The sequence below is a fragment of the Sinocyclocheilus rhinocerous genome, unplaced genomic scaffold (genome assembly GCF_001515625.1).
Source record: "Sinocyclocheilus rhinocerous isolate Xijiao unplaced genomic scaffold, SAMN03320098_v1.1 scaffold688, whole genome shotgun sequence".
NCBI lineage: Eukaryota > Metazoa > Chordata > Actinopteri > Cypriniformes > Cyprinidae > Sinocyclocheilus > Sinocyclocheilus rhinocerous.
The window spans coordinates 2,552,759-2,566,182 of NW_015651641.1; the positions used below are offsets into that span (position 1 = coordinate 2,552,759).

Consider the following 13,424-nt stretch of genomic DNA (forward strand, 5'->3'; position numbering starts at 1 on the left):
CAGAAGCTGACAGGCCGAGGTTGAAATTACAGCTAGTGAACAGAATAAATTCTCAAAAATATTATTTAAGAAAATAATGTATTATTTAAATACATTTTAGTTTTTATTTTATATCAAAAAAATATTTATATTTATTTTATTTAAAAAAAATTCTGGTTTTTTTCCCTCCGGATAGCTGTTCATGGTGGACAACGCTGCAGACGACTGGAGGATAGCCATGACCTACGAGCGCATCTTCTTCATCTGTCTGGAGATCTTGGTGTGCGCCATACACCCCATCCCGGGCAACTACACCTTCACGTGGACGGCGGCATTTAAAGTGTGATTTTAACAGTAAAACAGTTATAAAAATAAATTATTTTTTTTTAAAGAATGTATATATATATATATATATAATTTTATTGCATTATATATTTTTTAAATCATACAATTTTCATGAATTCATGTTTTGGTAATTCACAGTTACTATGTGAGTTTTTTTTAGAAAATGTATACATACATTTTAGAATATATGTTTAAGTGTATATATTATATTATATTATATTATATCACAGTTATAATGAATTCATGTTTTGGTAACTCACAATTACTATGTGAGTTTTTTTAGAAAATATATGTGTATATATATATATATATATATATATATTAGTGCATATATTATATTAAACATTTTAATATTATTTTAAAAATTTTTTTTTCGTAAATTCATTTTGTGGTAATTCACAGTTTACTAGGTGATTTGTTTCAGTAAATAAGATCAACACACGCACACAATTAGATCAATTTTTAATTATATACAATTGTACAGAAGTACATTTTCTAGAAACGGAGCTCTAAGTATCAAAAATGCATCATTTCAGAGAAAACAAAGATACTGTGCCTTTCTCTTAAGCTGTTGAACCCTCTAGAGTATCAAATCTTTCACGTTGCAGACCTGGAGGGCCTCTGTGAGCTTTTAAACAGCAGTTAAATAGGTTTGGAAAGCGAGTCAATTGTGTCCCAACTCAGCTAGATCCCTCAATTAGCCAATTAAGTAATAGCTTACAGCAACAACAGCACGTCCAACTACTGCAGTGGAGCGAGCACTACTTAAATGTATAATGTGAGACAAATTAGCACAATTTTCATGGCTGATTGATTGACTTACAATTAAGCCATAGATGAGTGTAAAGTAATTGTATTTGTTTTTCTAATGTCATTTTACCCTTACTAGATACCATGACAACATGGATGTAACCAGCAATTTCCTTGGAGCCATGTGGTTGATCTCAATAACTTTTCTAACCATTGGATATGGGGATATGGTCCCCAATACATACTGTGGGAAAGGAGTCTGTCTCCTCACCGGCATTATGGTAAGTGCCGTATCTCAGCGTAACATAGAGTTTGTTTTCGATTGAATACTTAAGGCAGTTGTTTGTTTTGTCAGGGAGCCGGATGCACTGCTTTGGTGGTCGCTGTGGTCGCAAAAAAACTGGAATTAACCAAAGCCGAAAAACATGTACATAACTTTATGATGGACACCCAGCTGACAAAAAGGGTAAGTCTGAACTCCTAAATCAAGTGAGTCTTGTGGCGTCGTATGTCACCGTTTGTTTTTAATCCCTGCAAACCTGTGAAAATAATACCCAGCTTATGCAAAGTGGAAAATAATGTGCATCTGTTAAATATAAACAAAATGTGTGAATTTATTAACGGGACACCCTGCTTCCAAAACATTATTTTGAAACCCGAATACACAAAATTCTGTTTTTTGAGAGGAAGATTACATATAATAAAGTTAAAAACAGTTACGACGTTGGCCTGACAGAAATGTGAGAAATAGGCTGGACATGTAAAAAAAATAGGCTAGATATTCTAGCTTTCGTTCTTCAAGCATGGCTTACTTGGTTAGCCAGATAAGCTTTGTCACATAAACGAAGTATATTCTTTTAAGATTAGCCAATTACGTTAACAGAGGCTTAATGCTAATGCTCTGCAACATGCTAACACCAAACTCTATACAGTGCGACAGTGTCTGCTCAATTTTCAGCAGCCTGGTGGTGCTTATGGAACAGCAGCGATACAGTGTTTCCAAAGCAGCACTGCGCTTATGAACACTACTTTAATATGCATTAAACAGAGGCATGATGAAAAGAAAATACCATCTAAACTTTTCTAAAGACAATCAGTTTCCCTCAGAGATGCATTCATATAAACCCCCACCCCCAATTGTATCGCGATTCGTTTAACATCTCAACCGACTTGAATCGTCACATATTTTAGCAATAATTAGCAAGCTACCGTATTGGCCCGAATATAAGACGACCCTGATTATAAGACGACCCCCCTTTTTCCAGATGTACCTTTTCAGTACATATCCCAAGGTTTCGCTATTCTAAGGCCATGTCCACACGTCCACGGGTATTTTTATAAACGTTTTTTATAAATATGAAGAGTTTTTCCTTCTTCCGGTTTAAAAAAAAAATCTCCGTTCACATGAAAATGCAAACGCATGCTGTGAAGCACTGTCATGAGCATGCCAAGCCAACAGGTGGCGATATAATCTCAACCGTAAAGCCATGTTGGCCAATCAGAAGCCTGAAAAAGTTTCCAGTAGGCGGAGATAACAGTGCGGGCTCCGACGTCACAAGCCAAAATCTCCGGTTTCGCTGTCTACACGATAACACTGCAAGAACCGGAGTTTTTGAAAATCTTCACCCTGGCAGGCGTTTTCAAAAATGTTCGGTTTCAGTGAACTGGTGCTGCGTTTGCGTGTGGACGAACGGCCAAACCGCATAGAAAAAGCTGCGGTTTTAAAAATAACCGCGTTCGTGTGGACAGGGCCTAAAACTTATTATGCAAACCAAGTAAGCCACGTTAAATCATTGGGGCTCAGGACGCTTCAGCAGACCTAAGCACTGAATGCTACAATGCTAACTCTCCCACAGGTGAAAAACACAGCTGCTAATGTTCTCAGGGAGACGTGGCTCATTTATAAAAACACCAAGCTGGTGAGGAAGATGGACCACGCCAAAGTCAGGAAACATCAACGCAAGTTTCTTCAAGCCATCCACCAGTAAGTCAGACCTCTGGAGACCTGTCAGGACTTCTCGCACCCTTTATGTGTGTGTCTGTGTTTCAGAATGCTTTGAGCTCTGAATTGTTTGACACCTGTAGCCCAGGGTAGAAGCCGCTGATGATGGATTCATTTTTGTTGTGTTTGAACGGGTAAATCCATTTGTACCACATTTGTTTTGGTGATCTGAGATATTTAGTATCGCTCATTGTATTGACGCTCTGTTCTTCCATTTATAGAGTTAATTCAGCCCTCAGTAAGGCACTATTGAGGACACTTGCTTTTTCCCCATCACTCTCACTCTTGGTATTTATGGGCCATCTAAAAGAGGACGTAAGTGCCCTGTAAATGTCACTCTCTTCCAGTGACTGATTATTTGGGAAACCCAAAAGGCAAAATGGTTATAAACCCACCTAATTTCAGCTGAAACCCTCTGGGTTTGTAGTTTCTTAACCATGTTTTATTTTCAGCTACTCTCAGAGATACTGGCTCGAAATTGAGGCTATTTGTTGTTGGGTTATAAAGCTCTTTATCATGAAACTTTACCACAGACAAAACACACTTTTCTCAGCAATACAATGTAAAACATTACAGGAAACATTTCAAACCTTGTATTATAAGCCTCCACTAAATGGTTGAGATGCCCATTAATGGAAAGAAAAAAAAATCATTCTGAACTCTAACTGAATTCTATCATTCACATAGAAATTTAAAGTTTTTTTTACACCTAACGGATTTTATCTACTGCTATTTTTGTCTTTTAATGAGAATAAGTTGTGTGTTAATATTAAGAAATATTATTATTTCACAAAATATTATTATAAATATTATTTCTATTTGGATATATTTTAAAATGTGGTTTATTCTGTGATCAAAGCTGAATGTTCAGCATCATTACTCCAGTCTTCAGTGTCACATGATCCTTCAGAATTCATTCTAATATGCTGATTTGCTGATCAAGAAACATTTGGTATTATCAATGCTTACTATTTCGTGAAAACGGTGATACATTTTCAGGATTCCTTTATGAATAAAACATTCAAAAGAGCAGCATTTATTTGGGATAGAAATCTTTTGTAACATTGTAAGTGTCTTTACTGTCACTTTTGATCAATTTAATGCATCCTTGCCGAATAAATGTATCCATTCACTTTATCAGGTTATCATCTGTTATTGTATTAAATTTAGTGAAAAATACCCTTACTTTAAAGTTACTTTTTAAAACCACCTGTGATTTAATAACACTGTTCTATGTAATCTTCAAGAAATCTCAAAATGAATATCTAATGTTCATATTGTACATTATAATAAAGATACTAGTTTTAAGTATTTTGTTTGATTTATTTAGACAAAATACTTTGTAATTTTTAATATCAGCATGTATCAGCTATCGACCATGAAAATAATTATAATTATTATTACCTTGGCTGTATTAGACAGAATTTCAATATCCTGTCAATACCATATCATCATAATAATTGTAATTGTAAAAAACTGGTTGAAAAGCTTTAAAGGGATGATTCACTCAACTTGGAACAACATGAGGGTGAGTAAATGATGACAGAATTTTCTTTTTTGGGTGTCTATCCGTTTAATTGTTGAGTTAAGTACAAAACTGTTTTCAAAAGCATATCATAATTCAAAAAGCGCTCTACCAAAAGCCTGGAAAAAGGTTAAAATAATCTTCAACAAGACCTAAGGAAATACTGTAATTAAACTGAACTGAATTCAGGTAGTGTGTATATCTCAAAGCAACAGTATGAAAGCAGTGAAACGGCTTTGAAGTCCATGGCTAACGCTGTAATTGTGGACCGTGTAAGCTAATATTGAATAAGGAGCATCTCTGAAGCAACTGGAAACCATGACGGATGCGGAGAGCACATCCTATTGTCCTTTACTCCTGCTTCACTATTCATGAAGGTGTCAGGGGACGAGTTTCACCGCCTTTCATTTTAGGCTTCTGTCAGACTCTCTCTTCCTTTCTCTCTTCATTTAAAGATTATTCATCACTCTGTCCCACTTTTCATCTGCTCTGTGACATTAGCGTGTCCAGTTTAATGCTAGCTATAAAGCAATCATTAAATCTTTTTTCAGCCATAACATTTATTTATCCTGTTAAGCTTTGAAATGTATGGTCGTGATTTTGAGCTGAAGGAGACACATTTCATGCAATTAGATGAGAGTATTGAATGCCTTCTGTTTATTTTGTCTCGCACTGCTCTTTTATAATTAGCTAAATCAACCATGCTCATAAAAACAAATATTCATTATTGAAAGATGTTCTTTCAGAATAATTAGCTAAATCGAAACACTGATAAAAATCTGCACAAGAATTTGCAGAAAACATTTATCGCATTTGAATTCCCTTCATTTTGTTCTGCATCTATGTTTCATCGTTGGTGTTTGCCAGACAACCCACTAAGCAACCACCTTAATGTTGTAGCAGCAATGCAGAACACCCTAGCAACCTCCCAGAATTTCTTGCAACCACCAAGTAGAACCACCCACCAGTCACCTAGAATGTCTTAGCAACCACCAGAATACCCTAGCAACCAGCCCGAACCCACAGGAACCACCTAGCAATCACACCAAATACCCTAGCAGCCACTCAGAATGTCCTACCAGCCACCTAGCAACATCATCCTAACTACCCAGAATGTCATAGCAGTCACTTTACAATCTCTTAACTCCCCGGATTGGACTTCGCAATGTCCTAACAACCCCTTATAATCTCTAGCAACCACAGAACAAACCCAGCAAACACCTAGAATGTCCTAGCAACCCCCAGAATGCCTCTGCAACCCCATAGCAACTACCATTTAGACCATGACAACCACACAGAACAGCCCACCAACCAATTAGAAACCACCCAGATCCACTAGCAACAACCATGTACACCCTAGCAACTGCACAGTATCACCTAGAAACCACCCATAACCACTAGCAACCACCATGTACACCCTAGCAACTGCACAGTACCACCTAGCAACCACTCAGAACCACCTAGCAACCCCTAGAACTCCAAGCAACCACCGGATAGACCCTAGAGACCACACAGACACCACACATTTAGACCTTCACAACCACAAAGAACAACCCACTAACCACCTAGAAACCACTAGCATCCACCATGTACACCTTAGAAACCACACAACACCATCCAGCAACCACCAGACGGACACTAGAAACCACAGAGAACCACCCAGTAATGACCTAGAATGTCCTAACAACCCCCACAATGCCGTAGCAACTATCATTTAGACCCTAGCAACCACTCAGAACCACAAGCAACCACCATGTAGACCCTAGCAACCATGCATCACCACTCAGCAACCACTCAGAATCACCTAACAACCCCTAGAACTCCTAGCAACCACCAGATAAATCCTAGCAACCTCACAGAACCACCCAGTAATGACCTAGAATGTCCTAAACACCCCCAGAATGCCCAAGCAACCTCCATTTAGATCCTAGCAACCACCAGGTAGACCCTAGAAACCACACAGAACCACCCGACAATCACCCTGCAATCACACTGAAACCTCTAGCAACCACTCAGAACATCCTTGCATCACGGTAGTGAAAACTTTTCTTCAGGAGAACTAAAAATCTGTTTTTCCTCACCACTCAATCACCTTGATTCATTATGTAAAGTTGATAATGATCGAGACAATGTATTCAAACTTCTGAGTCGTCTGCTCTGTTTCACTTTTGCCACAAAATGGAATCAGATGCCGTCGGGCTGCAGTTTGCGAGATACAACACCGCTAATAATGCTGAGGGTAAAATCACACAATGTCCTGGCTCTTTTTATAGACACATAGCTGAAAGAAAACAGTCTTGAGATTGCTTGCAGCAGCAGTGTTGGGAATACAGGCGAGTGGGCTAATGTTCAGTCAGGACGCATAAACCACAGGCTACTGCTCACACACATGACACCGCAGATTAATGGTCAAATCGCTCCCGGCTCTCTGTAAAACCATTAGTGTGTGTTCTTGTGTTTTTATGGTTGTATATGTGTTCACATGCCTTCATTAAGACTATATGTGAGCGTCAATACGGCCAATACAAGTCAGGTGTGTGCGCCCGTCTTAACAGGCCTGTGGTTTTCTGTATTCTACTTTGATTCACTCCCCCTGATTCTGTTCAATTTCCTTTATGTTTAAAGAGCGCCTGGCCCCGTTCCAAACCCATAAAGACAGGAAACCGCCGTCACAGGCCAAATCTGAAACTTCCCAGTTGGCTCAGTCTTCACTAATGGCTCTGGTGTGTGTCCTTTAACACTGAATGCATGCGGTTTTGCATAATGAGGATGGCTAGGATCGATTTCCACTGATCGAGGCTGTTCTTATCATGCATTAGTTCTAGAATAGCGAATCGCCTGAAATTATCTACAGGCCATCTTCAGGCCAAGGTACGTTTTAGATGTCCTACGCATGCCGAGGCCACACAGGAAATAAGGAACACGTCTTGTTTTTGGAGGTCTGTTTGTCCTCTGCTGTGGAGGCAGGTGCCGGGCTGCGATAAGCAAATTCACTGTTGACAGGGCGATGATGATGATTGCACGTCACAACGAAGGTTGCGAACGGTGGCTTTGGGGACAGGCAGGGAATGTCTGTGGAACATGAAGAACGGGAGGAGAGGGGTGGGCGGTTGCGTGGGAGGTGACAGCTGTAACTCTAGTCTGTGTGCAGTGTCCCATGCACCACCTGCTGTGCCACCAACCCCTACTTTAATCATCAGCGGGGTCCGTAGGACCAGCACTCTTGGGCCAGAGTGTCGTTAGCTAAACGAGCGGCGCAAGACTGACACACAGCGCATCTGGCACATTATTAAAGGTCAGAAAGAGACACAATCTGATGCACTCCATAATAAGTTGCTTTTTCTAGCGTCTCTTTATGGTTTTAGGATAAAAGTTGAGTATCTAAAGAGTGCAAACATTGCGGATTTGTGGTGCTCTCAAAACAGTTGGTTTTATGAACTGGTCCAGTATGTTATCTTCTGCCTCAACTTAAGTGTGAGTTTGGGCCGGAGCTATGTGTTTCAGTAAAGGCTTGTTCACACCAAGACAGCAGCTATTAAGATAACTACAATCACCTAGAATGTCTTGGCACCTAGCAACCCTTAGCAACTATACAAAACCCTAACAATTACACCAAATATCCTAGCAACCACTCAGAACGTCCTAGCAACCATTTAGCAACATCCACCTAACCACAGATATGTCATAGAAACCACCCTGCACCGTCTTACTAACTTGAAATAATAACTGTAAACGTTAGGGTTGCAAAGGAGTGGAAAATTTCCAGAAACTTTCCAGGATATTTTGGAAACTTGCGGAAAATTTTGGAAGTGTTCAGAAACTTTAGGTAAGTTTCCAGAAATTTACAGAAAATTTTCTGCCTCTTTGCAACCCTAATTAGCATCCATATCAACGCATGTTAACATTCTGTTTACTGTAAGCATGTGCTGCAGTTTGTAGCAACCTTCAGAACCCCAGCAACCATCAGGTTGATCATAGCAACCACATAGATCAAACCCAGAAACCACCATTTAGACCCTAACAGCCACACAGAACAACCCACCAACCACCTAGAAACCCCTCATAATTTCTAGCAACCACCATATACACCCTAGCAACCACACAGCACCAACCAGCAACCACTCAGAACCTCCTAGCAACCACACGACAGACCTTAGAAATCACACAGAACCACCCAGCAACCATCTAGAATCTCCTAGCAACCACAAAGAGTCACTCATCAGCCACCTAGAATATCCTAGCAACCCCCAGAATGCCTTAGCAACTACCTAACCTAACCCTAATCCTAGCAACCACCTAGCCACCCCTAGAATGCCTTAGCAAAAAGCCAAAACCTCTAGCAACCACCTAACAATCACACTGAATACCCCTAACAACCACTCAGAACGTCCTAGCAACCATCTAGCAACATAACCACCCATATGCCATAGCAACCACCCTGTGACGTCTGCTGCTTTAAATGCTCAAGCTCTTTAAAGCAGGATGGATTCTGATTGGCTGTCAATGTTTTTATCATTCATCAGTTGGAAAAAATTGTTCTGAAAGCGATTTCAACAATATTGTTCTTCTGTGTCGTTATCGTTATAATTGTAGCGTGATCTTCCCTGTTTTTTCCCTATTTAATTATTTTCATGTAATTAACAAATGTTAAAACTTTATCATTATTATAGTGATTGTTATTGTCTTTGGTGTGAACAGACCTTAAGGGGTCATTCACACAGAACACGTTTTTGCGGCAGTGGAATGAAAGAAGAACACAAGGGGCCCTATCATACACCCGGCGCAAGGTGCGGCGCATGTGTTTTTGCTAGTTTCAGCCCGACGCAGTTCTCATTTTCCCATCCTGCGCCACGTTGTTTAAATAGCAAATGCATTTGTGCGCCTATGGGCGTGCTGGTCTAAAAAAGAGGTGTGTTCAGGCTCATTGTTGGCGCGTTGCTATTTTGAGGAACTGAAAATAAACCGCCATAGACCAACACAAACCTGGTCTAAAGTCTGGCGCAATTTTTTTTTGTTTGTTATTTAAAGAGCGCGTTAGTAATAATATGCGTCTATAGGCAGGTGCACAATGTGCATACACTTTGCTTATTACACACACAGGGACACGCAGCAGCACACTTTTAAATATGAAAAATGACATTCTGCCATGTAAATAGCGAACCCGCCATGGCGCGAGCGCAACTGACTTTTAAAGGGGATGGGAGATGAGACTCTGATTGGTTTATTGCACATTACGCCCAAAAAACACCCATTACTCATTAAGAGAATAGGGACAACCCGTTTAGACCATGCGCCCGGGTGCGCCGTCCGTTTTCCCATCGTTAAACTAGCAAAAGTGGATTCGGACACGCCCTGAGTGCTCCTGCGTCGTGCGCTTTAGACCATGTGCTTAGATCGTTAAAATAGGGCCCAAGGTCTTAGAGACACATTTTTAAACAGTTGAGATACCTTTAACTTGGACTTCGCGTTTATAAAATGCTGTCTAATGCACAAGATGAGCGCAGCCTTAAAAAACGTGTTCTTTTTAAAATAGCTTCCCTTTTCCTGTAACAACCTAATTTAACATTGTAATGCACCAAATATACATTGCTATTTTTGTCGCAATGTCATTTTATAACTTTTTTTTTTTTCAAAAGAAAAAATTAGTTAGTTGCTGCTGTTTGTTACAAATCCCTTATGTAAATTCAGTTTTTTTTTGTATATAGAGTACATTTATTTGTGAAAGTTAATGACATCTGAGTTTTAACGGCAAAATGGAGTACCAGTATGGATAAAAATAGAAAACTGCTGCATGTGCGAATGAAATGTGGTAAATCTAGCAAATTTTACTGGGGTTTTGTGTGAAAGTGGGTATTGTATTCATCTTTTTTATATTTTAGTAGCTAACTACTTTTTTTAAAGGCTAGCTGTGAATTATGAGTTGCTTGTAGTTTGGTAAGCCTAACAATGGCGGTCGGGGACGAGGCAGTAGTGAATGTTTCCGGAATCTTCACCTGATGTCTGTGTGTCGATGGAGGATGCAGGGAGATCTGAACAGAATAATCATGCCACATTTTAACTGTTGTGATAATTCATTTTTCTATTTTATGTTTCCTTTTTTTCCTGTTTGTGTCAACACAATGCAATAGAGCTCGAAAGTAAGTCTTCGCCTCACCTTTAGATACAGATCTGTTGTGTGCATGCAAATGAGAGCTTGTATTTCTATCTAATGAACTGAGCAGAAAAAAACTGTACACGCCCTTATTTGATAAGTGAAATTCATTCTTTAAAAAAAATTATATATATGTTTTTTACTATATCAAGCATTATTTAAAGTTTGCACAAACATAGATTATTTTTATTACAATTAATTACCAAGTGGAGTATTAGAGACAATCAAGGACATTAAATGTAACCTATTAACACAATTGCTAATTAGCTGTATCTCATGAAACATGTCAAGCACATGTCCAGGTTTTTCACCCCAAAATCAACATAGAAATCAGAATTTATATTTTGTTTAAATAGCCTATTTTTAGGACTTTTTGTGAAATTAAGCACTACTCTCACTACTATAGTGGCCAAAAAAAAATCTTTCTTGTTATATATATATATATATATATATATATATATATATTTATATGCATAGTGCATGTGCATATAAATATTCTTCAAGTGTATTATGTTATAATATATATATATTTTTTAATTGTAAAGTATTTATAAATATACATGATAGTATTTGTTGTATTAACTTTATTTAAATAAAAAACACATTAGAGTAACTTTTGATTTTGAGAATTAAAAAAAAAAAAGTATGTACTAATTTATCATGAAAATAATGTCACAATTCATATCTTGGTCAATAGACCTACAAAAGCTAGATTTTTATTTTAATTTAATTTATGATATTTCTTTCTTGTGATTTTGAACTGAAATGTGACCTGGAGATTTTGTGAAATTCACTCAATTAGATTTAGTCTTAGATTAGTCTTAAACCAGCGCTGACACAAACAAACTGAACCAACTATACATGGCCATTTTATCCAATGAATTTCAGTTATCAATGATAGAGGGTGTTTTCTTTCCATTGTTGCATGTATGTGTTTATTTGGGACGTTTAATCAGACAGCCACTGATTAAAAACTTACTTACTTTGCTTCCATGAGTCAAACGATGACTGTTCCTGAACTCTTTCATTTACGTCCTGTTTCTCAGTTCTATTTCATCTTTGCATCTTTGGGCTCATGGAATCCGAGTTGCCCCTGAACCAACATTTGTCTCCGCATATCCCACCCTCCCCCACCTCCATCCTTTCATTTCCCATTTGGATGACCGGTAACGGTGCAGATGAAGCCCTTAGTCATAATGTGAACCGGCCGGCCTCTGAATTTTGCCAGTCGTACTGAACGTTTCCCCACATCTTCAGCTGTGGCATCTCAGCATGCTGAATGATTTCCTGAAGCTTATGCAGAGAGGCAAATGGATGTAACGTTTGCTTCGGCTGCTAGGAACAATTACATTGTTTCACTGCAGCCCAGACCAGCATGTGGTGAATCAGACTGACTGCAAGAAAACGCACACAGGGAGAAAGAAACCCAAACAGCTCGATGCCTCGGTGTGGGATTGTACGAGTGAGCAAGAGCTCTCAGAAGCTAAGGTCAGCAGGTGCCCGAGGGAGCCTCTGGATGACAGTTATCCCAAAATGCACTGCTCCCTTTGCCCCAGCAGGAGCTAATGTTCACCACACACACGTCTCACGGAACAGAAGGAGCCTCATGAATGAAGCTCAGTTAATGTACAGCATGTAGGCTACCGCTTTTCTCTAATATACTCGTGATGTGAAAACCGGACGCTTGCCAACTGCACGCCTCTGCTTTAACATTGGCACAGTGGATATAGAAATGTGATGCGATGCCCCCCAGATAAATTAGATTTAGTTATATATGCTTTGAAAAGCTTTTCATGTCTTAAATGGTCAGATGTAGTTCCTCTCTCTCTAAATGCTATCGGTCATCCAACTGTACAATTAATTTAATTGAGCCATTCTCTCTAGACATACTTATTGTAAAACGATATTTCAACAATAGGAATTAAAAAGCAATTATGATTGTGTTACATGAAGTGCCTGGCATTTGCTGCGGTGATGGTCATATTTCACCACCAAAAAATTAATTAATAAAAATCAAATCAGAGAAAAAAATCTATTGTTTTACTTAAAGAAAATTCTGATTGTTCTAGGACCATCAAGATTTGGACAATTTATTTATTTATTTATTTTTCATGACAAACACATTTTCTTCTGTGATTCTCATAACCATAATGCAACAAAAACAATGATTTTAAACAATGAATTTTAACTTAAAAATAAATAAATAATGATGATATGTATTGAAGTGCCTTCAATATGCTGATTAAAATAAAAATATCACAGTATTATTTTATATTATAAAAATATTTTAATGTAAATTATATATTTATATATACATACACACGCATACATGTATAAGCTATTTTCTATTCTATAGAACAATAAAAAAAAAGCTTTAAAAACTTTATAGTTGAGAATAATGGGGGAAAGTAAAATAAGGGGTTTAAAAGTAATAAGAACTACAGGGTAAAAAAAGTGCTTAATTGTTTTGAAAATGCCAATCCAAACAATGCTAATGGTCCTAAAAACAGTTAATTTTCTGTATACAAAATATAATTCCTTATTTTTTCTTTTGGCTTCGTTGTAAAATCTGACCTGGACATGTTTGTGTGTGATTCACCAGTAGTCTTTGGACAGACTCCAAAGTGCACCATAGACTGTATAAAAACATGGACATAGTGTCCGTGACGTCA

At 38.3% G+C, this 13,424-nt stretch overlaps 1 protein-coding gene across 1 annotated transcript in view; it reads left to right on the forward strand.

The window, feature by feature from the left end:
* The window catches only part of LOC107713286 (small conductance calcium-activated potassium channel protein 2-like), a 37,649-nt gene that overhangs the window by 16,986 nt on the left and 7,239 nt on the right, over nt 1-13,424 (forward strand). The window contains exons 3-6 of the mRNA XM_016518741.1: nt 176-321; nt 1,214-1,355; nt 1,430-1,540; nt 2,931-3,058. Coding sequence (XP_016374227.1) covers nt 176-321; nt 1,214-1,355; nt 1,430-1,540; nt 2,931-3,058 — 527 coding nt within the window. The remainder of the gene's footprint in view (nt 1-175; nt 322-1,213; nt 1,356-1,429; nt 1,541-2,930; nt 3,059-13,424) is intronic.